The sequence below is a fragment of the Chrysemys picta genome, chromosome 8 (assembly GCF_011386835.1).
Source record: "Chrysemys picta bellii isolate R12L10 chromosome 8, ASM1138683v2, whole genome shotgun sequence".
Classification (NCBI taxonomy): domain Eukaryota; kingdom Metazoa; phylum Chordata; order Testudines; family Emydidae; genus Chrysemys; species Chrysemys picta.
In genome coordinates, this window is record NC_088798.1 from 76411052 (window position 1) to 76436036 (window position 24985).

Below are 24985 nucleotides of genomic sequence, written 5' to 3' on the forward strand. Positions count from 1 at the left end.
ACCAGGAAAAATATTGCCTTGCCCATTCTGAATCTTTTTGTCTGTATGGTACACACCTGAGCTCCTGTCATATGTGCATTATTGAAAATAGTAATTTGAGTTGACACTATGTATATCCGTGACACTTACACAATGTGTGGAAAGAATTCACCAAACAAAAAGAATATTTAAAAAAAAAATTTCACTAGATAAGCTTATTTTAGACTTGATCAAATGCTAAGCATTTTTCAGGGTTCGGTGCAGTAAAAGCACTGATCTGTATGTCACAAACCATCTGACAATATAAAACAGTGGATCCAAGTTAACACTTACACATTGGAAAACTGCATTTCATGGAGATGTGGTCTAAGTATAATGCTGGATGTCATGGATCATGGTGCATGCTATGGCTTGTACCCTTCTGCAATTTTGTGTGAGTGTAACCTCCTAGTGGTAGGCACTGAGCCTCCACTTCACTCAAGGGGGATTCCCATGACTGATACCTTCAGACTGGACCCCTAGGCCTCAGCACCCCATTTTGCACCATGGCTCGTTAAGCAGAGCCAGATTAGTTTGGTTCCCTGGAGGAGGAGGAGTCTCTCTCTCTCTCTCTCTCTCTGGAGCTTTGTAACCAGAAAGCATATTCAGTGGCACAATTCAGTGTTTTTTTTAAAAAAATTTACTTGTTAACAGGAACACAGTGGTCAAGGAAAAGTTAAAATAGCAAAGCAGGACTACATATAGGACTCTTACCTAACCTTTCCTAGCTTCGGTAAGCAGGCTCTGCTTAGCCCAGGCTGCCTTCCTCCTTCAGTTGGAGGGAACCTGCATGTCTGCTGCTCCTATCTCCGTCTCCAGAGCATCTCTACCAGAGGCCTCTTCCAGTTTGTCAGAGCTTGTAATTAACAGAACCAAGCCCTTTTTGCTTCAGCTGTCTCACCTTAAGGATTGATTGGGAGGATCCTTTTCCAAAGAGGAGGTGCCAGCTGGGCCTTATCACCTCTATGGTTGGTGAAGTATTGGGCGACTGAGTCAATTCAATCATTTTCTCTTCCTGGTCAAATTGGTGGAGAGCTCTGTGCCGCAGTTAACCCTTTGAATCTAGCTAGCGCACATTACTGAAGTAGGTGGGTAAACTGAGTCTTGCATAACATTCATGAAAATAGTGCAATAATGCCCCACATTTTCCACACTGGGGAAACTGGAAAGTAAATGTTACTTTGAACTTTTGCTGTCAGTTTCAATCTCTTCTTGCTCTCGCCTCTGCTCCTCCCCATTTTTAGGTTCTTGAGTCTCCTAACGCCTAAGATGTTGAATGGAGGGTCCAGCAATAACTGGGCTTCATGGAGTTTAAGCAGGAATGTTCACCCTACTTTTATTTTCATTTCATTGTTCTGATGGAATTGCAAAACTTTTTGGTGGGTTGGGGGAAGAAAGATAAAATATGGGAGGGGGACTTAAGATTCCAGGATACTAGCAAATGTAGTGCTTTTATTTAGTGTTGCTGGCCTGCAAGTCTCCAAGGACCAGGCATCATTGAAGCTCCCACAATCAACTATGGCTACCATTTTGGAATCACTCTTCAAGACTGAGTCCCAGTAGTCACTTGGAAGCCATTTAGTGGGAGACACATTTGGGTAGGTATACTGTCATTTTACAAATGGCTAATGGATAACATGCCAAAATCCTGTGGTAGCTTTGTTTTGGCAACTGTCTCTTTGAATGCCGTATCTTGGTATAAATGGCTGTACTACTACACTTTCAGTTCTATTGTCTTGTCTATTTAGGACTAAAAATCTTTATAGTGTTTAAAAAAAGGGGGTGGTAGGGAATTATCAGTGGACATAGCAAATGGGTTGACTATTTTGTTGAGGTGCTATTCCTATGGATACAATCAGACAGATTCTGCATTATTAGTGGAGAAGTTCTGTAAGTAACTCCGGAAGACTGAGGATGCAAGGATTTAAGGTATGGAATTTTTCTGGCTTGTCTGCCTGCATTTCTGTCCCTTTCTACTTTCAGCTGGCTTGAGGCAGGACATCTGACTTCCGTGTGATGTACAAGTTAATTACTGGATGCCTGTGTTCCTTGGATGATTAACAGAGCTGATTTCAGATTAGTTTAACACACACTGTTCTGAAGGCTGTAGTAAAAGGCTATCTTGAGCTAGATTTCATTTTGCTTCACTGTGGTGGGCCAATTCTCAAAAGTGTAGAGTCCAATCCAAGGCTCTAGAAGGCACATTTTCCCCCCCACTTCGTTAAAGTGAATCTATGTTCTGTGCTCTCTGATTGTGAAAAGCCGCATGAAAATCTTGATGCAGTGCGCACACTTTCCTGAAATACCCACGTTTTACTCTAAAAATGAGAAGATTATACTTAAAATCGACAGGAAACCCAAAGAATTCTAAAACACAGTATTCTCGCTCTTATTCAGACAAAAAGGCTTTGCAGTTAACTAAATATCTCTCATCATGATGCGCAAAGTGTCTCTAGGACTATCAATTAAGCTTTGCTGCTGAAGCAGTTTAGAGAATGAGAAATGTTAAAATGATTTAAGAACCCATCTGACAAACCTAGTGACAAATTGTAATTGCCTCAGTCTTTCTTCCAAAAGAGAACAAACAATAATATTCTGTCTTCCTGCTGTTTTAATCTATAGGGAACATGCTTATCTCCATTGGACATGGTACCTATGTTAAATGAGAAAAGAATGTATTCATTAGACAGGGACAGGAAACGCTTAGCTCCCTTAATAGCGCTCATTTGCATGACTTCTGGTCCAAAACTCATATGGGGGGGGGGGGGGGGAAGAGAGAAGGGAAGACTACATATATTCATCTCTTCAGTAGCTTCAGAGCATTAAGTTCTGACTGCATAACAGGTGTGTCTCCGTGGAAAATGGTGCAAGTATGTTACTCAAAGGGGAAATGTAGAAAAATGTAAACGTGTCATGTTAATGTTTTAACTCTTACAGTGGCTTGTTTTGGTATGTGATAGCTGGTCAGAACTATCAGACTTTGTATACCTAGGGTACTGGTTTAATTAATAATAATAAAAAAAGCCAACTGCCTTATGTAACTCCTTGCAGTAAATAACCTTGGTGATTGTGTTGGTATTTTCTATGGTTAGTATGGGGAAATGCAAAGGAATACTGGCAGTACGGCAGTAATTGTGTTGAGTGAAACTTGAAAGTTTTTAAATGGTCCCTGTCTGTTCAAACTTGCAATTTAACTTTTAAATTCTCGGTTTTTATTTGCTCATAATAATTTCCAGCTTTTACTTCCATTGACATGTCTTGTTTCAGCTCAAATGCTGCGATGAGGAATTGTAATCTCAGATTGGGGATGGGAGAGGATAGACTTAAGTGAATACGTTTGACATGCATAACATGCTTTGAGGCATTGGGAGGGTGATCAGCTGGGGGGGGCATAGAACTACTTAGCACAAGTTGTGCTAAGTCTGTTTTTGTTTTGTGATAAGAACATGGAGTTGTGCATCTATTTCACACCTCACTAGTGACCCAGCAAAGGTTTTTATATTTTTAAAGAAAAAAGTACGTTACTGTAATATGATTGCATGTTCAAACAGTTACATTTCTGAAATAGAGGAATCTTTCATAGGATACCTTATAAGTCACTCTACCCTAATTTATTATGTGGTGCTGTATAATTTGCCAGTCAAGAATTCCTTCGCCAAATGAGTTTGCAGCTAAAAGGCAGTTGAGGCAGACTGGAGAGTGGCCTTTATAGGTTATAGTTAGCTAGTTCTTATAGTTAGTCTGACCTTCATGCCAGTAAAATGAAATGGAAGTTAATCTGAAACTTGAGTGATGTGGGCTTGACTCTGTAGCCATGTTCAAATATGTGGCTGCATGAAGTTAACCATAGTATTCAGTAAATGGGACTACCCTGAATAGAATCCATGAGCAACTTTTTTCAGAGTAAATTATCCATCTAATCCTGTTTACAGCATTGTTCAGACTCATTGTTGAATGGCTTCTTAAATGTGGTTCTGCCACTGTGATCAATTATGGTTCTGATAGATTCTTGTTTACTATTGGACATACGATTTCGTTTTAGAGCCTGATCATGTGAGGTGCTGAGTGCCCTCAACTCCCTTTGGTTTTGATGGAAGTTGAGGGTATTCAATACCTTTTTATAGGGGATGCTTGGCACTTGGCAGGATTGGGGCTCTTTAATTCCATTAAAGGAGGGGAAAAAAGGGATGTTTACCTGTTAGTATGGGGTTGGTTTTAAAAAAAAAAAAAGCACACACACACACACATTCATCAAACAGGAGTTTTGCGAGGGAACCACACCTAACAAACATACTATAAAAACTTAGGCCAGTAACCACACCAGCTCCACAAAAAAACTGCAAGAGTAAAAAAGCGGAATTCCAGCAGCAACATGAAGGCTATCCAGTTGATTGTACTGAATGCAACATGTACGATTACCTGCCTTGTGGGCAGGTGACGTATGTGTGCATACGGTGCAAGCAGCTCATGGCCCTCAGACACAGTGCGGACTCTTGAAGCCAGAGTAGCTGAACTGGAGGATCTAGAGCTGGTCTACCATGGGAAACTTGTATCGGCATAGCTACTTCTTTCAGGGATGTGAAAAATTCTCTCACCTGAGAGATGTAGTTATGCTGATCTAATCCCTAGTGAAGACAGTGCTAGGTCAACAAAAGAATTCTTCTGTTGGCCTGGCTAACTGCTCTGAGGGAGGTGGATTACCTATGCTGATGGCAGAACCCTGCCTGTTGACTTAGGTAGTGACTACACTGAAGCAGTGCCACTGCAGCTGTGCTGCTGTACCATTTTCAGCATAGACATACCCAGAGATACATAGATGGGACTTTCAGGTACACAATAGAACAGTCCTACCCCTAGTCTGACAGCCTCTGTACTGTTATGGAAGAAAATCTGAGGGAAGGAGAACATCAAGCTGGAGCAGAGGGAAACAATCCCATAGTTGCAACCTTCCTTCTAGATGATGTCATGGTGTCCTTTTACCTCCTTGGGAAGAAAGCCCAGTTATTAGGAAGAGCCAGCTAATAGTAATGGGAGTCTTATCTTTAGTAGGCTGTGTTATTCAGGGAGTTGCACTGTGCTAACTATAATAAATGATCCAGTCTGTTCATGTTAGGTAGCTGAACAATTACTTTCATTGGCCTTGGTGCTTTATTTAGCAGGCCCTCAATGCCACGTGGCTGCTGTTTGCTTAGATGGCCTGGATTTGGACTTCCTAGGAGCTTTACATACTGTGGCACACTGCACCTCAAAGCAGCACCCTGGAACCCCCATATTCACCCTGTCATATAATTGATACATTTCCTACAAAACATGCCATGTAAGAGATCATATGAAAAGTCATGATCTGCTGAAATCTACTGTTCTGTCCAAATACGTATATTGTTAGTGTGTATGAAATTATGTCATATGGTTGTTACTGAAATGTAAGGAGGTGAATCACTCCCAGGAGGGTATTACACGACCATTAGCAGGAGAGTTGTAATCAAGGGCTCTTACAATATTCCAAGAGGCCTGCCCAAGCATCACACAATAGGGGATTGCCCAACTCTGTGGCTCAGCAAAGTCCACCAGGACATATCTGAGCTAGTATTTTCCAGGCACATGGACTGAGGGTATAAAATAGAGGGGAATGGCTTCATGATTTTTCCCCTCCCCCACTTACACTAGAAGGAACAAGAATGCTGGGAAGACCAAGATTTCAACTAAGGAGATTGGCCTCAGGCTTCAAAGGGGAAGCCTGTGTATTAAGAACTGTAACATCCAGTAGGGTGAGAACTTCTCGATCTAAATACTGCCTAGTGTAATAATGTTTAAGATTTAGCATATGTGCTTACCTTTTATTTTCTTTGGTAACCATCTCTGACCTTTTGTGCCTACCACTTACAATCACTCACTCTCTCTTTTTATTTTACCTAAAACAGCGTACGTACAGTTCATTCATGAAAAATTTAAGTTTAGAGCAGTGGTCACAAACCTAGACACTCTCCCAGATGATCGCGATCTCTGGTAGTGCAGCGAGGGGGGACGGGGGGTGCCAGGGGTCTTCCCGTGCTGCTCCTGCCTGTAAGCACCACCCCCACAGCTCCCATTGGCCAGGAACAGGAGTGGCGTGGGGCCAGGGCAGGCAGGAAGCCTGCCTTAGCCTCACTGTGCCGCTGACTGGGAGCCCCAACCTCCAACCCCCTCCCAGAGCCAGCACCCCATGCCCCCTCTGAGCCCCCCTCCTGCACCCCAACCCCTGCCCCAACCCCCCCCCCCCCCGAGCCAGTCCTCCATATTCACATCTGCACCCCAACCTCCTGCCCCAGTGTCAATTCAGTGCCATGTACCATGAGTGTCAATTCAGTGAGAGTGTTCTTGATCTTTCAGTAATGCATGTTTTTTAAAGGTCAGAAGATCGTAAACGTTTTCAAATAACCTTGAATTAGACATTCTAGAATCTTAGCAAAATGTTCTCCATTTAACTTAACCCAATAAAGACCACAACAAGAAAACACCACGCAAGCACCTTTCTGAAATGTGAACTATAAAATGTCCATTTTATTTCCATGAGCCTAGACACTATTATGGTTTGGCACATTAGAAATGCAAAGGATGGAGGTACACTGAGCTAAGCTATCACTCAAGCCATTTAACTAGGTTAGAGCACAAAGTAACACCAGTAAATAACTGAATGTGTAACAAAGAACTGGCTGTGGTTATAGGAGACACTGTTTTCTCTGCTCTTCCTCTCCTGCCCCTGTTGTCTGCTTCCCCCCGACCAGGCTCCTTTTCTTACTCTAAGTCCTCCCTTCCATATTCCTTCCAGTCACTACCTGTTTAAACAGGACGACTAATGCTTTTAGTGTTCATAAACAGATGTGACCATAGTTAAAGTTGAAGAACAAGAGGCCACCCTAGCATGGACTATGGTTCCAAGTATACAAGGAAGCACGTGCACATTAACACATTGCACCCCTCTATTGCCAACAGGCAAGGAATTCTGCTATGATCCAAACCCTTCTCGAGTTGGCTACTGAAGGAATTATTATTAATTCCCTCCCTGCAAAGAACAGAATGGGGCCAGGAATCTTTGTTCCATTTGGCTACTCTCCCAAAGATGCTCCAACTTTCACCCTGTCTTCAGGCCATGAGAGGAATGCATCCAAGATTCTCCCCCCCTCCCCAGTCAGTATGCCCCCTTAAATAGCCTGTTTCTTTGTTCAATCCAGTTATTACTGGAAGTAGCAAGAAATGCTTATTATTCCCTGCTGGCACTGTGTGAGCTAGGCAAGGAGATGGGATCAGGGTAGGCTTGGAGACCTTGGACACAATACCACACTTTGAAATTAACCCAGAATATTCATGACATATCAGCATCATGGAAACAAGCTACATATGAACATTCAGTCAAAAAAAAAAAAAAAGGTATAATAAGAACATGTCTGATGGTCAGAGCGTGGCACTTTGAATCAGGACTTCCAGATCAGGGTTCTACTCCGGACTCTTTCACTGACTGCATGATCTTGTCCAAGTTAAAACTCTATGCTTTATTTCCCCCTCATGCCCAGCTGCAATAGGTGTGTATCACTTGCCTACTAGCACTAAACCTCCTCACAACTATAAAGAAATGCAAAGAGTGCCTGAACTCTTCCCCTCCACACCCGCCCCCCCAATCTTCTAGTCAGCAGTTTGCAGGAAGACATTAAATCCATAGTCTATCTTTGAAGGGGTAAAAGGAATAAGGGGAGTTATGGCTTAGATTTAATGTATTTGTCAGATTCTTGTTTTTCCATCCAAGAGGGAAATTAAAAAGTCAAGTTGTGTGTGTAATACTTTACCAGGATGAGAGCATGATCATGCTGGAGGCTAAAATCCTATTTATCTACAGATCGGTAGTCACTGTGAAAAGTATGTTTTATTCCATCCATGCTCCATCATTTTGCCTTTGAAAGGCCACTCAAGTAGCACTGTTTACGGCTTCATTAATAAGTGCAATTCTATTTGACAGGTATATTTAAGAAGATTGAGGATTTCGCATTTTGTATGAATTTTAAGATTTTTTTCCCCAAAAGATTAATTCACAGAATAGAGAATTTTGAAGAAAAATCCAAATTTAACATTCTAATTTTTATTTATTTTTTTTAAACAATTTACAGCTTTGACAAAAAGTTAATTACTCAGGAAGCTGTGGCATTTGTCACTTCATTATCACAGACCTGCACATCAGCCTGTTACTTCAGAAGAGGTCTTTCTCCCCAGACTCTTAAAACTTGCTCAGCTAGTATGAAGTTATGAGCCATGCCAATTTTGTTTGCACTTCATATTTTGAGAAAAGCCTCACAAAACTACTGTACTGCATTTTTCCAAAATACTGTAAAGACTTCAGCCAATAAAACCTCTTGCTCATAGCTGAATGGGGGGGTGGAGGGAGCCGGGTGTAAAAGAAGAGGGATTAAGCAGTTTGGCAGCAGATCTCTCCTGGACGTGTAGGCAACTCTTAGCACTTAAGTCTGATCTCCTTAAAGCCATGATCTTTGTGCCCACAAGCATTCCCTCATTGTATAACTGTTCCACGTGAGGTGACTGGGAGCAGTAACACAGAGACCCCAGTTATTTCAATTTAATCAGCATGGTTCTATACTAACAGGTAAGGCTAACAACCACAGCTACTATTAAATAACTTCTCTCTCTCATGTACCATCAGCCTTGATTCCCATTCTTTCAAGAATATGCTGTAATAATTTCCAAAGGAAGGGGATCCAAGATCTAGGGTGATTGCTGAAGTGCATTCCTGAATTGGGCTTAAAATATGGAGAATTAATTTTGACTTGCCTTCCATACGCCTGCACTGACTGTTTCTCTGCAATACAATCATTTCTGATATACACTGAAGAGACTGCTTTGGATCTGATGGAATGTGTTTTAAGACTTTCAGGTACTGATACACCTGCATGGTCAAAGATTTGGCTGCAATAAACTGTAATCATTTACAGTCTCCACATGCCACAAATAATCTAAAGGAATAGTCAGGCTGGACAGCACTACACACACTGGTAAGTGAATGTTCTATATCACACAGCCGTGCTATTTGTCAGCACCTGAACCACTTGTGGGGGGCGAGGGGAGGGGGCAGTGGGAAGTGGAGATTTGAAAAGCTTTAACATCCAAACAGCACAAAGCTCTAATACATTTGCGTACGTTCTAGCTTGTCAATTTCTTCAGGGCTCCATGTGTTAAAGAGACAAGCTTCCCAACTCTTGTGAAGACATCCGACACTACCATCTCTCTCACACAGCTCAAGGATAGAATGGCACATACTCTGGCTGAATCCATCCTCAAGTTTTCAGATTCCCTCACACGGTGGGCACTATTGTACTGAGTGTCTAGCTGCAGTAGATTAAAGAGCCTTTCCTCAACCAACAGGAATGAGGCTTGATCAGTAATTATGGTAAATAGCTTCCTATATGTTCACTATCTCTAAGTTTAAGAGGCAGCAAACTGTTTTGTGTCAAAAATTTAATTAGTTGATTGCACCAGCATCAAAATTAATTATATATATATATATATATATATATACATACATATACATACATATACACACACACACACACACACACACACACACACACACTCTCTCCATGGAACATATGCTGTGCCTGTTACTGAACGGATAACTCCTATGAAATCATCCCGCCCGCACCTCCGCGAGATGAGGGTCCCTGGGAAAAAAAAGATACCCAAATCCTCCCCACCCCTCAGAATAAGCATTAACACATATTTTCAAAGCCTTAATGTATGCTTTAAAGCTTTACATCCTACCCTAGTTTTCTAGCTCAGTAACAAGTAATTAAGTAACACAGTAAGGCAAAAATCAGTGCATCGCTGTTTATTACAAGCTCAGTGTAGTCAGAAGAGAGAAGACTTATCATATTGAGTGAAAACCTCAGTGCTTAACAAGGTTTTCATCTAATGTCCCATGGCCTATTTTCCAACATAAGAAATGTCATACTGAATCAGAACCATGGTCTACTAGGCCAGTATCCTGTCTGACAGTGGCCAGTGCCAGAACAGGGCAGTTCGAGTGATCCCCCCCATCTTCCCCACTCAGTTTCTTGCAGTCAGAGGTTTAGTATTGCCCCAAGCATGATGTCACAACCCTGACCATCTTGGCTAATAGCCAGTGATGGACCTGTCCTCCATGGACTGGTCTAGTGCATTTTTTTTTTAAACTCAGTTATATTTTTGGTAACCTCCAATCACAATCATGATCCCCAACAGTTAACCTGAATAACAGAGCAAGCTAAATGGATGTCAGCCAGGTTTAAGTCTATGGCAAGAACGTCCACACACAAAGCAGTTACTGAGTTACTTAAATTGATGCAACCCCCCCCCCCCTTAAATTGAGTGCAATTTCTGCATTTAGACAAGGCCTGTGTGGTGGTGGTGTGGAGCAGCAGCACAAAAATCCCATCTTGCCCTTTTCAGTCCATTAGAAGGGTCACTGAGGAGGCAAGAACGAGGGTACTTTTGGTATAACGATACCCAGTTTCATATGCCTATTTTACCTATTCCAGCTAATGCTAGTGCATGCCTGGCCAAAGGCAAGAGACACGGAGATATGGATGACAGCTACTTGTCTGAAGATCAATCTGGATAAAATACAGGTGATACTGAAGTATTAGGGAGAGACTGGCAAGAATTATCTCTGTCTCTAGTATTGTGGGTGTTTTCCCCAACAGTTTGTTACTGGAGTTCAGTCAATGGAAGTGATGTCATAATCGCAGTTGGTTCAGGATGGTTCTATCCTATACAGTGTCTGGTTAGGACACACTGCAGGACCTCAACTTATGTCTCTCTAGATACCTATGTATTAATTTTGGCAATCGTGAATAAGTGCTTTTTTTTGGTACTTAAATGTGTGTTCTGCATCTTGCTTAATATGATAAGATTAAACTTGACGTTCACTTGAGCATCATTCAAGTGGGTTCTTGGAGGTAGAGGAAAGAAGAATATATAGCACATTGATACGACTATAAGTGGCTGTTGGACAGCCAAACTACATACAAACACTTTAGCATTTTTGTTTTCATTTAATAAAATCCTTCCAGGACTCAAATACTTGAATGATCTACCATGGTTAACTGTTAAGAAACTTATTTAAATCTTGAGAGAGTTGTATGTTATAGATGGAGTTGTGGTTGTCAATGTTTTTTGAGAAACTCAACTTCAGTTTCTCGCATCCAAAAACAACCTGGATTGTTATGCTCCTCCCCAGTCAGTCAGGCTAGACCAAAGCTTTCGGTCCTCCTACTGCAATAGCTGGCTTTTTAGCCCTCTCTTCTTGTTCTTCCACTCAGCATTATTACCAAAAACTTGTAGATAATTAAAAAGAAAATTTCAACGGGGAACACTATTTCACTATAGAAGGTGTGAGAGCACTCCCATAAAGAAAGATACCAGTATCACAAATCCCAGCCTTGAAGATTAAAAGAAAAAAGTTACTTGTAGAGCCCTACGTGGATATAAAATCTGTACCCCTCATCCAACCCGCAATCTGCAAACATGCTCTGCGGATATAAAGCAGATATCTGCAGATTTGCAGGGCTCTAGTTATTTGCTGAATCCTGAAAATTGGACTGACGACAGTGTGTTGCAATCCTCCTTAAGAAAAAAAGGTTAAGACTTGGAAGAAAATGCCTCAAAAACAAAAGGCCTTAGCCTCAGAACACTTCTGAGCAAACAGCATGTATATCAAATTAAAATACCAATCCTCTATGTCTTTTGCATACTTCCTTAAAGTCCACATTATCCCTGAACAGGCTCCGCCGACTTCGCCACCAAAGAGTAAATTCTAAACTGCAAGTGTGAAACAAGCAGCCTGATGGATAATTTTACATCAGGCACTTATATCCGTAAATTTGTTATATAAACTAATGAGCAATTATCCCCCACCAGAGCTGGCATTGAGGTTATAAAGCAGTGGCTACTGGATTGCGATGAAGTGGAGAAACCAAACTTATGGAGGAAGATGTTGATGGCTTAGAAAACATGTCACTGCTGATAAAGGACAGGTACTCTGAGGGATAAAGAGGGAGAGGAAATATGCATGGAACTAAGTGAAGAAGCCACAGTTCTGAAATCAGCCACAGGGGGGCAAGATTCCCTCCTCAGTTTAGTGCAACGGTCACATTACATGCCTTAGACGCCTAGTCTTCACTTACCGACTGGTCCGGAGGCACGCAATCGATGTTCTGTGATCGATTTATCGCGTCTGGTTAAGACGCGATAAATCGATCCCGGATCGATCCCGGAAGTGCCCACAATCGGCGCCGGTACTCCAGCTCTCCGAGAGGAGTACGCAGCGTCGACGGGGGGAGACTTCCGGCCGCGTCTGGACCCCGGTAAGTCCGGACTAAGGTACTTCGAATTCAGCTACGTTATTAACGTAGCTGAATTTGCGTACCTTAGTCCGAAGTCCGGACTAAGTGGGGACCAGCCCTAAGACAGGGGTGGGCAAGCTTTTTGGCCTGAGGGCCACATCTGGAACAGAAATTGTATGGTGGGCCATGAAAGCTCACAAAATTGGGGTTGGGGGTGGTGGCTCCGGGGTGGGGCCAGGAAAGAGGAGTTCAGGGTGTGGGAGGGGGCTCTGGGCTGGGGAGTAAGAGGGTGCTCCAGGCTGGGACCAAGGGGTTCAGAGGGGGATCAGGACTGGGGCACGGGATTGGGGTGTGGGAAGGTGTGCAGGCTCCAACTGGGGTTGCAGACTCTGGGGTGGGGCTGCAGATGAGGGATTTAGGGTGCAGGAGGGTGCTCTGGGCTGGGATCGAGGGGATTGGAGGGTGGGAGGCAGATCAGGGCTGGGGCATGGGGGAGAGGCTCAGGGGTGCAGGCTCCAGGAGCCACTTACCTCAAGCGGCTCCGGGAAGCAGCGGCATGTCCCTCCTCCAGCTCTTATGGGGCGGCACGGCCAGGCGGTTCTGCACGCTGCCCCATCTGCAGGCACCGCCCCTGCAGCTCCCGTTGGCTGCGGTTCCCGGCCAATGGGAGCTGCAGGGGCAGCGTGCAGAGTGGAGGCCCCTGGCTGCCTGTATGTGTAGGAGCCGGGGGGGGGGGGGGGGGGGCCATGCTGCTGCTTCCAGGAGCCGCATGGAGTGGCCCCTGAACCTGCTCTCCGACTGGGGCGCCGGAGGGGGCAAGCCCCAGAACCTGCTCCCCAACAGGAGTTCAAGGGCCGGATTTAAATGGCTGGTGGGCCAGATCCGGCCCGCAGGCCGTACTTTGCCCACCCCTGCTTTAGGACCAAGCTGAGAACCTTAATGATGATGCCAGCAGGTGCCAAGGACACTGGAGAAGCCTCAGACAAGTCTGGTGAATACACGTCTTGCTACTTCAAACTCTGCACTTCTAGTGGTATGACATTTTCCATTTGATTCCACATCACAGTAAGAGCTTGATCCCCACAACCTTTTACAGAGCACTTAGAGGTGGAACCGAAGGGATCAGAGAATTAATCTGCTTATCCATTGTCTTCAAAAAAACCCACAACAATTTAAATCAGAGTATACACTATTTAGGACCAGCTTTAGTATGCCTACAACATCTGAAAGGCAACCCAGAAGCTATAAAATTCTTTAGAAATAAAGTCTCTAAGACTGGAAGTGTGTCCACCTAAGGACATTTCTATCCCCAAACACACATTTTCAGTATGATCCTACCTCAGTCTTCCATTTCAAAACTTGGCACTTTTCAATACCTCTGCTTCTATCACTTAAATAAGATTTATGCTGCACAATTAGTATTGTGCAATTGAAGGAAAGACTGAATGCCTGATCATGCTCTTATGCCAACTTAATTTCTTTTTTTTTTTTTTATAGGAAAAACAAGTCTACATCAATTGGATAAAGCTGGATTCTGTGGCAGTGCTTTGTTCCTTTTTCACCATTTAAAATTGTCTATGTGATTCATTCTTTGACTTAAACATTTTTTGAGATTTTTCTAGCTGTGATATATATTTTTAAACAGTGTCCCAAATTTTTACCATGACTTATCTATTGCTTTTTCCACTTGATTTCACTGAGCTTCTAATCTCATTTTTCCAAGATAGGCTGCCTATAATCACAGTATGGCAGAGATTTAAAAAAAAAAAAAAAAAAAAAAAAAATTCATTATGCATCACTAATTTCACAATGTGTTAAAAATTAAGATAAATAAGAATACATTCTTCCCAGCTCAGAAGATATACCTTTAACTAGCATACCACACAGGTTAACAGTACACAGCTAAACAAATAGGATACCCATCTTGGCAGAAAGAAATCCACAGCCATGAAGTCTTACACTGGCAGCTGACTGAGTCTCAACATCTTCATCCTTCCCCCATCAAAAAAATCAGGACATTTACCTCTTGCTACAGTTTTAGCTATCAACTGGGTAGGCATACATTCTCAAATCTAGCTGCCACCCTAGATGATTCACATGTACAACACCCTGTAATATATCTTGCCCACAGGGTGAATTTTTTCCCTAAATGTCGTAAGTTAGTGGTTTGCTTCTGACCTGAAATACAAGGGTTTATATCCCTTTTTTTTAAAAAGTTAGAGCTACTGTAACTGGGGATGTTTTCGTTTTCCATATAAATACTTAATTTTTGAATTCTGTCAAGCATTTAATGTCTAGTGGCAATGAGTTTCACAGTTTAAATGTACATTGTAAAAAGTATTCCCTTTTAATGTTTGTTAACTTTCAGTTTTTTGACTGTCCTTGTTCTATATTGTAAGACAGCATTTACCATCTCCATTACCCTTACTTATTTTGAAAAAATCTTCTCTAAACTAAACAGTCCTAATCCATCTTTGTTTTTCCACAAACACTTGGAGGTGTTTCCATGCCATTAATCACTTTTGTCATCTGTCTATGGATTCCTTCTACTTCAGCCTTTAGATGGGTTGGTCAGAAATGAATACCACTCCCCGGTGGTTCTAATTAGTGAATTTTTAACTCAGAAATGCATATTCCCTTGTCTTTGTCATCAATAATTAATGTCATCTGCCACCATATAAGCCCATTTATCTAGTTTTGTAGGGTAAATAACAGTCCCTCAAGAAATTCACTTGTTTTCATTTATTTAAATAAATTCTGCCATCTGCAAATTGCCATCTCAAGTCCAGTACCTTCTCCAGAACATTTTGTTAATAGGTCCAGGGCTTAATATTACAGAACATGGAGCCATTCCATTATTCAACTTTCAACATGTCAAAAGGCTACCCTCTATTCCTACCTAGTTTGGTTTAAGTAGCAAAAAGTTAGACAGTAGAAAAACATTAAGAGCCATGGTTCCCCAAAATACGTAGGCTGATCTAATCTTCAGAGTGACATGACTGAAATAAGCATATCCAGGTTCTTTACAGAGAAAAAACAAATAGCAGATACTTTAACCATTTTAGACAGTCTAAACTTCAACTCCTTGAGGGCAAACTGCTCTGAATCCAATGCTAACAATGGCTTTTTTTTTGGAGCCAGAAAAGTACTGCAATTCTCACTGTGTGAAATTAAAATTAAAGCATCACCATTGATCAAGTTGAGTGAAAGTAACTCACAATCAATCCTGAAATGCAGATATTTGGTTAAAAATAATTATGCATTGAGAGATACAAGGTTAATTAAAAAGATATTGAAAAACACCTTCCTGCCATCATCCCCAAATTATCAAAAGTTCTGCTAATTATGTATTACATTCTAATTCTTCTTTATGTTACAAATTTAAACCACTAACTGGTTAAGAACTCACTCAAACATTAAAGACAATTTCTGGAATTAGGATTTTGTGGCAATAAGCAGTTTCTTGGAAGAGTAAGGAAAGAAAAAAAAGAGTCCCACTGTTTTCATTTTCAGTATTATAATTCCCTTCATGCAAAGAAGATGCTTTTTAAGATCAACTAATACAGTTTCATTGCTAGTTTTGAAGTCCTCATATATGGAAGTTAAAACAACCACCTTAAAATTAGGATGTCTAGAATACTTACATTCCCCATGTACTCTGAAAGTAGATCCTGCAAGGCCTGTCGCACTGCATTACACTCTGCAACTATGCGTTCCCGTCGGTCATCACGTGTGCAGGATGAATCAGCCATTAGGGCTGCTCCACTAATGATGCTCTCCAGGCGCTCTTCCAGGGAAGGCCTAAAACGTTCCTCACTGAAGCTCAAAGGATCCACAATAATTTGTTTCTAGTAAAGGAAAGTTTACAGTAATCAGTAACTGACATCACTTGTTACCATTTTTCCATCAAAATGAGCCAGTCTTGGAATAGTTACAGCAAATCCATTCTCTGTCCTGAAAGACAACCAAAAAAGTGTGCTTGTGACAGATGAGAACAAACTTTCCTAGGTAGCTTAGTAAATTTGTAGAGGCTTCCCCAATGGATTAAGTTACTGCAAGAAATGACTAGCACTGTATGTTGACAGCTAAACAAAATTTGGCCACAAGAAAGCATGTTACAGGAATTACAAATTAAAAAATGCCAGGATAAATCAGGTTCATACTACTGAACTCTAGGTAACTGTTTCAATCTGTACAAGATTTAATTATTTCAGCTGTCAAATTCAATTACCCCCATCATAAACAAGATGATTTTGGAAGTCTATCTAGTGTAGATTAACTATGGTGATACTCTGCATGATTACATAGAGGGGGAGGGAAGGGACTGGATAAATTGGGACAGATTACAATATAAGTTGTTCTCAAAAGCAAAAGTTTTGATGTGAAATATTTACAGTAAGATTTAAACATCACAGAAGGCAATACCTTCAAGCAAATCACTGGTTTATATTAATTGAGTCTTACTGCAACACAGCTCATACTGAAAGAGTTAAGGCTGCACCAGCCAATCTACTTTCAATGGGGGGGGGGGGAGAGAGGGGGGGGGGAATCGTAATGCCATCACAGAAATTCATTTCAGTCTGAAACTATGTGACTTGTTCAAATAAACTGCAGAAACTTTTATGGAATTGGGGGGGGGGGGGAGAGAAAGAGGTTTGCCATTTTAGGTGCTTTAGAAAAAAAGAGTGTTGAAGCTTCTGAACGGACATTCAGACAGTCAGTTCATAACATGGACTAAGCTCCAGGAGCACTCACTTCATGTAGCAGCCAGTTTTTCCCTCTACCAAGACACCACAGCTACTTATAGGAATTTTGAAGCACGTACGGTCTCTTTAAAGCACACTACAGCATTCTTCCTACACATTTATAGTGTTACTGCAAATCTGACCCATCAATACAAGCATTGACATGCTACTGATCTAATACGGCACTGGGGCCAGATATAGTTAATCAGCATTCTAGATATAATTTTAAAGAAGCACCAAAAGATACCATAGTTCTAACACCACAGTAAGCTGGAAGCACAGTCTATACAACAAGAACTCTCTACTACTGTTAGCAGGAAATTACCTGGAGAGATGAAGGTCTGTATAAGTCAGGGATTCTCAAACTGGGGGGGGTCGGGACCACTCAGGGGGTTGCAAGGTTATTACAGGGGGGGGGGGGGGAAAGGGGGTCATGAGCTGTCAGCCTCCACCCCAAAACCCGCTTTGCCTCCAGCATTTATAATGGTATTAAATATATTTTAAAAAGTGTTTTTAATTTATTAGGGGGTCACACTCAGAGGTTTGCTATGTGAAAGGGGTCACCAGTACAAAAGTTTAAGAACCACTGGTATAAATGAACGCCTATTCTCTTTCTCCCCCTTCTTCTAGTCGGCAGTGAAGGCATGCAAAGGCCTTATTACAGCTATTCACACTGGCCTAATAATAGCCACTGACTACACTGCAAGAGAAGACTCACTACCTGAAGTCTGAGGGCCAGAAAGCCCACCATGTAACACTTGAGCCACTTCTATTTAAATTAGCAGAACAAAGAAAGTTAGGTACTTGGTCCTACTAGAAACACCACATTAAACGATTTGAGCTAAATCAGCAAAGCCAAAGGCTGAACTACAGCGCAGTTCTACCATTACCATCTCCCCAAACCTACTCTTTAATATGGAATGCTTTTATTTAATAAAGCTTAATCATAAAATTGCCAATCTCATGTTAGCACCCAGAAGTGCCAGTCAAGATTGAGGATTCCATTAGGTTAAGTGTAGAATGGAAGACAGAGTCCAGAAGAGGATACAACCTAAAACACCTGTCTGGAAATTTCTCTGAAGCCTCTTTAACCATTGCTAACCTTGGTTCAGATGCACAAATGTTAGCAACATCGGGAACCTTAGTGTAGATGGCTGACTCTGGCAAGCCATTTTCAGGCACTATGTCCATTAAATGTACTCAGAGCAACTATAATCAATATGGTGCCAAAAGCAGCTGCTAGAGCCCGAAGTCTATATTAAGACTTCTAAATGTTGCAAACATTGGTTCAGCTGACCCAGCTACAGGTGGAGTTTTCTGTACATATTCCCTACTGTAGGCAAAGCCTAGAGATTAAATGTATGGGAAAAGAGATTTAATATACAAGCAAAGTGAGCAAGGTGGCTGCCACATGTCTATTGCATATTTATATATGCATTTGTTTTAGATTAATTTGTTTTCCTTTTTTTGGAGGGGTATGAGAACAAATGTTCAGAGAGGACAGTGGGTAAAGGAAAAAGAGGTAGGGCCAAAAAGGGGGAAGTAAAAGTTGCCAAAGTGAGGCAGGCTAGCTGAATAGTGGGAAGTGACAGAGACTTAAAAACAGCTGTATTAAATGTTTCCCAAAGTAGGTTTTTATGAAGTATATTACTAACAACTTCTTTATTATTCAAAGGTCTTTGTAGCTACAGAAACCAAGACCAAGGCTGCCATCAGTAATAGTTTTAAAGCTAATCTAGTATCCCAAATAATCTCTCTAATAAGCATGCAATAAAGTATGTGATTGAGGTGACCTCCATCTAGTAATACAAACAAACAAGTGCCAGTAAAAATACTTCATACTAAACGAGTTTCCAGTAAAATTTCATCCCAATGCACCCAAGTAGCACATCATGAGTCATATCACTTGGACTTTTGGAACAGTAGTTTTCTACTAGTCTCTCAGAGCACTTGTAGCATACATCCCTCCTCCTTGAATAATCTCCAAACTGAATAATCCTCAAAGGTCACGATACTTACATTTTTCAGCACAGTGCTTGTGGCATTGTAGTGAGAGCCCATGCTATTAAGAGCACATTACTTATTACTACACTACAATAATGTATTAGATAGTAGAGAATATTTACTGTCATGCTATAGTGTATTAAATCATTAAAGCTATATTGAATTTCAAAGTAATGACCAGAAGATATTGTGATTAAGTCTCTTATTTTGTTCGTACAAGGCTAGTTTGCTCTGAATTTGGCAATTCACAAATCTCCAGTCAGAATCAGTATGGCTCTTATGTGTATTTTACAGTCACCATAAATTCTAATTTTATTAATATCAATGTAAAGATTTTGATGATCACAAAAATAGGAGGCCTTCAGTACAAAGTGATCTTTCAGATAGCAATATATAGAGACTACCGTACTTTAATACTAACAGATTATCCTCCCTCAAAATACAATTTCATGGTTATCAAAGTTACTCCCATGAGCTTTTCTCGCCTTTAACTGATTTACAAGCAGATTTAAGCTATACTTTTTCGAAAGAGGTTCAATACTTACATCAAAGTTGTTAAGTGCATAAGCCAGCTCTCCCCCTCCACCCTGCTGTTGGGCAGCATCATCAGATGCTGTGGCTTGAGCTGCATTTGAGATGCCTGTAACTGCCTGCTGCAGTTGTTTGTAAATCAAGTCCCTGTTGGCTTTGTAAGCTGCTACATCTGGGTGCTGCAGACAGGCCTGAGAAGCAGTGTAAAGTATAGGAATGTTCTTCTGCAGAATTCCTCTAGCTGCAGCCATCTGATCACGGTGGCCCACATCTTTCAATTCCTGCAAGGAAAACGTAATCAATATTGAAAGACATTTCTGATACTCAGTATCTACATACTTTCCCCTGAAGAGGCATAGAAGCATGATCTTTGCTTAACATGAGGTTACACCTCAGTTAAGCAACATTACTTCCCATGCATGCAGTTAACACAAAATTTGGCTACCTTTAGAATAGTTGCATAAAGACTGATGTTATGCAGCCGTTCATAATCCTGCTTTCTAAAATTACAAGCTAAGATATTTATTACTTGACATAAGAGCAGATAATTGTTTTCAATGCTGACTGACAGATATAGCAATTTCCTGCAATATCCTGAACAAACCTTACTGAATTAATTGTAAGTATCTTATGAATTCACTGTATTAAAAATGCAAGTATGTATGTATTATTGTGGGGTTGTATTTAACTTCTATGGAGAAGAGAGCACTAATGTCAACACTTGGAAGCACGGAGTTTCAAAAGACTTAAAATAATGGGTCAGGCAGGTGAGTGAGTTTCCAGGACAGTTGAGGAGAACACTAACTACCCACCTCTGAAATCAGCCTTTATCTGGCCGATTACCTATTCACAGTCTCTGCAGAGCAAAGATGCAAAATGGGTTGGAGTGAGTCTCTAATTCATAGGAATGCTTGTTCTGAGCCAAGGCAGTCATGAACTTGTATCCACAGAAAACCCCTTGGTGAGGTTTGAAGGACTGTTCACCTGCTAGAGCCCTTGCTGGAACTGCTCTAGTAAACTTGTTAGCACGTGTGTAATTTAAAACAAAAAAAAACAAACAAAAAAAACCCTCTGTTTTCTATAAAACTGTAAAATACTTTTATCTTGAGAATAAATGCTTGCTTAGAGCTGTGTGATAACTTAACTGTAGCAGTTACACTGTTTGCTTCTCTCCTCAGAGGATATAAATCAGGCCTACTTTAGGCAGTCCAACTTTGCTGGGGAATTCACAGTGTAGACAGGGAACTGTGCAGCCTCGAAATACTCCTGTCAAAAAGGAGAGAGCTGCATCTCCCCACCAAAACAGGTAACTTGCTGGAGAGCAGAAGCCTAGAAGTGGGTGCCTCTGTAGGACCATAAGGGAAAAAATACAGGTGCAATTGCCCTGACCTATGATACTGACAATAGACCTGGACATCATCCGCCATATTGCATCAATCCCTAATGCTTAGGAAAGCAGATAAACTAACAGGGGGATGTAGTGGTTACAAAGGCACTGGTTTTGGATTGTTAAGTGGTAACAGGCTGGAGTGACAAATTTCATTTTGTTAACCTCACTCTACATTCAAATAATCGCATAGTATTTCCTCTTAAATCTTCAAAAAGAGGTAACATTTATTCTTTTAGATTAGTGGTAAGAGCCAAGCTAGTTTTTATTGCCAAGTGTGAGAGCTGACTAAATTCCAGATACTTTCCTTTCCCAAGATGTGGACACATTTATCTAATATCCTTCACACAATAGCAGTGTATAAGCACAGAAGTCAAATTATAAGTCTGAATTTTCAGTGTCTCAAACATTTATTCGAAGGCCATAAAGCTCTCACCTTTTGGGTTTTTCATTTGTAATTTCAAGATGTTTTAAAGGACGGACACTTGGTTCTCGAAACATTTTTGCTGTACATGAGCTTAAATCTTTTAGAGCAGTAACAATAAGTTTTTGTAACAGCAGCTTACAGAATAAAGTCTTCCACTCTGGCTCAATGTGGCTTAAACACCTTAGCATTGTAGTTAAATATTTCCCTTCTCCCTCCCTTCCCTAGTGCTGAAGTTCACTAAAGACTGCAGGGGGTAGGGGGGGAGGAAATCATAGTGAAAAGCCATGTTTTATTTGAATTAATCTAAATGTATGGCCAACTACATTCCAAGAAAATGAGACTGTACACTAGATATAGGAGTGCATTTTGCATTACATGTAACTGAGGAGAAAGGTCACTAGCATACCAGTAATTGAAGCATTCTTTTCCAAAGGAAAGACGTAAATAATGTTTTCACCCCTCAGCTCAGAGCGCTGAGAAAAACCAATGGAACATGAAAAAGGCATGTTTTCCTTCCATAAAAGGATACGTAACTCAGGCAATAATGCCTCACTCTTTCCTCTTGTGCATGTAGACTATGAAAGGGTCCCACTGCCATTGAATAAAATAAACAAACAAACAATCCAGGATAGGGTCACACCATTTATTTAAAAAAACCACACACACACACACACACGTCAAGAATCCAAAGGTGCCATGCACATTTGTCAGGGACTATGGTTTAGGATCAGGTTCTATTTTTAAATTCTCGGGCTGTAGCAAAATCTATCAGATCATCTTTTGGTGTTTTCCTTTTATGCATGCACATAAGAAAGAATGGGAAGACTAATCAACTGTGAATTGTATTAAGGAGGAATGTATTTGACTACTCAAGAAATGCCCTGTGTTTTCTTCAGTCTCATTTAAGAAGTTGTTTTGGGCATTTAAAATCTTCCCTGGGTGTTCTAATATTGAGTCTCTCCTCTCCCACATTCAGAGTCAATCCTGTCTGTCTCTCTAATCCAGTGGGTCTCAAAACTTTTTTTTACTGGCAACTCCTTTCACATAGCAAGCCTCTGAGTGTGACCCCCCCCCCAAATAAATTAAACACTTTTTTATATGTTTAACACCATTATAAATGCTGGAGGTAAGCGGGGTTTGGGGTGCAGGTGGAGAGCTTGCGACCCCCTGAGGGGGTCCCGACCCCCAGTTTGAGAACCCCTGCTCTAATCTTTGCAGATATTTAGGCCTTGCCTACATTTAAAAGGGGTTGCTGGTATAGCTATACCTCCAATGCCTCCTTAATGGAGACAGTTTTCTTTGGTTTAAGAATAGTTTAAGCCAGTTTCCTGAATGAATAAGCTACAAGACTTTTTGCTGGTATAACTGCATTTACACCAGGTCTTTTGTTGGCATAGTTATATTTCCTTAAAAAACAGAACCTTCCCCATTTAAGAGAAGTGCTGTACGAACACAGACTACCACTCCCCTGAAAGCTAAGCCATATCAGGGAAGCTAATAAAGAGATTACTAGCAATGAAGATAGAGGTCTGCAGAGTAAGAGTGAAAATTATTACTATTAGAAAGTATTAGACATAGACAGAGCTACAATGAACGGTAAGACAGATAACATACTACTCCTCTTCCCTAAAAGGACAAATACAGGGAAATAATCACTGCACTCCCGCTGTAAACAAGACAAAAAAAACCTAGTGATTTTAGTAATAAGGCAGGTAGCTGCCATCAGCAGTCCGATAAGAAATAGTTTTTGTAGAACATTTTCCAGGCATTGGGCTGGAATGCATGCAGTGAGGGTGGGAAGTCTGCAACTGGAGCGGTTTTCCTCTTCTCTTTTAATGTTCAGGGAGGCAGCTGCATTCATTTTTTATTTTTCCCCATATATGGCAAAGGCACTCAGGGCACTAGATAGATGCTTTTTTAATGTCTACATACATTTAAATGAAACAGTCAGAGGCAGGAAGCTTTTCAATTTGCTGGAATAATAAGCAATTATGCCCAATATACTTTGTTAGCCTCATACAGAATTCATACATCTATTCCCCAAAACAGCTACTAAATTTTTTCTGAAAAGTTTATTATTAGTTTTACTAACACCTACAATTACAACTTCCCTTTCAACATTTATACTATATCTTTAACTTAAGTAAATGCAGAGTACAAAGCAGTTCCTATCCTGGGCTCTACAGGTACAGGCCTTAAACCGATTTGTAACTCTTGACAAAGTCTCTCCCCAAACTAGAATAAAAAACCAAAAGATTAGGTAAATGGGCAGACTAGGGATGTAAAAGGTTAATCCCGGGACAGGCCACCCTGGCCGCCATACCCAGACGATATTTTTAATCGTTTAAATAGTTAACTTTTAAAACGGTATTTACATCCCTAAGGCAGACCTTGCAGCATGGCCAGAAGGCCAACCAATTTAGGTTATTTTGGACTAGGTACAGAGAAAGTGTGGTGGGCTCTAGCTCAAGCACCCTCACTGACTGTGGTGGTGGCAGCAGTATGGCAAAGGAAGGAAAACATCTCAGGTAGATCAGTCCCAAGCCATCATTTATTAGAGTTACCATGGCATCTAGGCAGCACCTCACTCAAGAGGATGCATTTCTATGTTAGAAGCAAAAAAGACAGTTACTCACCTTTGTAACTGTTGTTCGAGATGTTACACTCATAAATTCCAATTAGGTGTGCACGTGCCACGTGCACGATCGTCAGAAGATTTTTATCCTAGCAACACTCGGTGGGTTGTCTGAGGTGCCCCCTGGAGTGGCGCCCTTATGGCGCCGGATATATGCTCCGGCCGACCCAGCGCCCCCTCAGTTCCTTCTTGCCGGCTACTCCGACGGAGGGGGAAGAACGGGTTTGGAATGGATCGGAGCAACACATCTCGAAGAACAACAGTTACAAAGGTGAGTAACCATCTTTTCTTCTTCAAGTGCTTGCTCATATTGATTCCAATGAGGTGACTCCCAAGCCTTACCTAGGCGGTGGGGTTGGAGTGAGATGTGGCGGAGTGAAGGACCGCTGAACCAAATGCAGCATCACCCCTGGACTGCTGCACTATGGCATAGTGGGAAGCAAAGGTATGTACAGATGACCAAGTTGCTGCCCTACAGATCTCCTGTATGGGCACATGAGCCAGGAAGGTGGAGGACGAAACTTGAGCCTGAATGGAGCGGGCAGTAAGGTGCGTAGTTGGGACACCAGCCAAGTCATAGCACGCACAGATGCATGATGTGATCCAGGACGAGATGCGCTGCGTGGAGACCGGAAGGCCCTTCATCCGGTCTGCCACAGCTACAAACAGCTGGGTCGTCCTCCTAAAAGGTTTCGTTCATTCGATGTAAAATGCGAGGGCCCTGCGAACGTCTAGGGAGTGCAGCTGTTCTCGTCAAGAAGCGTGCGGCTTCGGATAGAAGACCGGAAGGAAGATGTCTGCCTTTCATGTCAACCAAGACACCACCTTAGGAAGGAAGGCACGGTGTGGTCGCAGCTGTACCTCGTCCTTATGAAA

The 24985-nt window shown here is 41.5% G+C and overlaps 1 protein-coding gene across 1 annotated transcript in view; it reads right to left on the reverse strand.

Annotated features, from left to right (window-relative positions):
- Positions 1-24985, reverse strand: part of CTNNA1 (catenin alpha 1) — a 214369-nt gene that overhangs the window by 125860 nt on the left and 63524 nt on the right. Inside the window, exons 6-7 of the mRNA XM_065555883.1 lie at positions 19675-19941; positions 16025-16228 (exon numbers count right to left, since the gene is read on the reverse strand). Of these exons, the coding sequence (XP_065411955.1) occupies positions 16025-16228; positions 19675-19941 (471 nt within the window). The remainder of the gene's footprint in view (positions 1-16024; positions 16229-19674; positions 19942-24985) is intronic.